Source organism: Sinocyclocheilus grahami, unplaced genomic scaffold, assembly GCF_001515645.1.
Source record: "Sinocyclocheilus grahami isolate Dianchi unplaced genomic scaffold, SAMN03320097.WGS_v1.1 scaffold8943.1, whole genome shotgun sequence".
In the NCBI taxonomy this organism is placed as follows: domain Eukaryota; kingdom Metazoa; phylum Chordata; class Actinopteri; order Cypriniformes; family Cyprinidae; genus Sinocyclocheilus; species Sinocyclocheilus grahami.
In genome coordinates, this window is record NW_015512308.1 from 21,635 (window position 1) to 22,775 (window position 1,141).

Genomic DNA, 1,141 nt, shown 5'->3' on the forward strand with positions numbered 1-1,141 from the left:
AAGCCAAGAGCTACGGCGGCAGTCATTTTCTCCCAGCCTCTCAAAGTGACACTGAATAAGTGCATAAGTTTAGAGCTCGGGTTTAAAATCACCCTTGAGGTGTGGAGACCGGTACAAATTTGGATACACCGAACATGCAACAAACATCATCACATTATTACATGTAGTCTGTTCCAGAAGCATTACAGCTCAATCACCTCAGGAACCTTTCTTTTTACCCTGTCCTACTTGCATCTCCACATTTCTATTTATCTCTTTGCTGAACAAACAGTCTTGCCCCTTACTTGGACCTGACAAACTGTTTGCTAACAGATATTTAGTGACCTTTTTCTGTTCATGCTGGCCCTACCTGGTCCCACCAGCCAATCAGCCAGGGTTTGGAGCAGGTGTCACAGAATAGATCCATGAAGGGGGTCCTACGCTCAGTGGCCTGACCACCCCCATCCAGCACCCCATCTGCAGCTGCCCCAAGCTCCAGTTCTGACCCTCCTCTCCCCTGCAGGGGACTGTAGCTGGAGGAGTGGGCCAGCCGGTAGCCTCCGGGCACAGGTGAGGGGCAGGAAGAGGGCGACGGGTCAATGGCCTCCAGTACGCCCATGCTGAGGGTGACGGATGGCGTGGACCGCTGGCAAAGGCAAGAGGCACGGAAGTGCACGGGGGCCGAAGCGCGGCGGGTGCCCCAACGGCATGTGGGCGTGGTCAGGGTGTGGGCAGAGAGGCCGCAGCCTAGCAGGCCAGGATGCTCCAGAGTGACGGCTGCCCCCAAGAGGCGGGGAGCAAGCGGCAGTGAAAGTCCAGCGATGAGCGTTCGCTAACACTGTCTCTCTACATGCAGCAAGCGGTACGAGAATCAGGCCCTCCAGAAAACCACCAAGCAGGCTCCACGGCGATCTGCAGGCGAGTGTCCCCTGTGAACGGCCCACCAGGAGCCGCCCAGATCCACAGGCCAAAGGGACTACATCTCATCCCAGCAGCTGAGCAGAGCTGACCCAGATCTAGCCGGAGGGGGAGAAAGCGGCGAGGGGTGGAATGGACAAAGATGGAGAGTCAAAGAGACGGGACCGTCTGAAGGACACAGAGAGGATGCCGTGGGAAGGGGGACAGAGGAATTACGGGAGATAGGGAGAAAGATGAAGATGAG

At 56.5% G+C, this 1,141-nt stretch overlaps 1 protein-coding gene across 1 annotated transcript in view; it reads right to left on the minus strand.

The window, feature by feature from the left end:
- Positions 1–598, minus strand: part of LOC107578120 (cAMP-specific 3',5'-cyclic phosphodiesterase 4D-like) — a gene marked incomplete at its 3' end in the record, with an annotated part of 6,385 nt that extends 5,787 nt beyond the window's left edge. Inside the window, exon 1 of the mRNA XM_016264106.1 lies at positions 350–598. Coding sequence (XP_016119592.1) covers positions 350–598 — 249 coding nt within the window. The remainder of the gene's footprint in view (positions 1–349) is intronic.
- Positions 599–1,141: the final 543 nt, after the last annotated feature.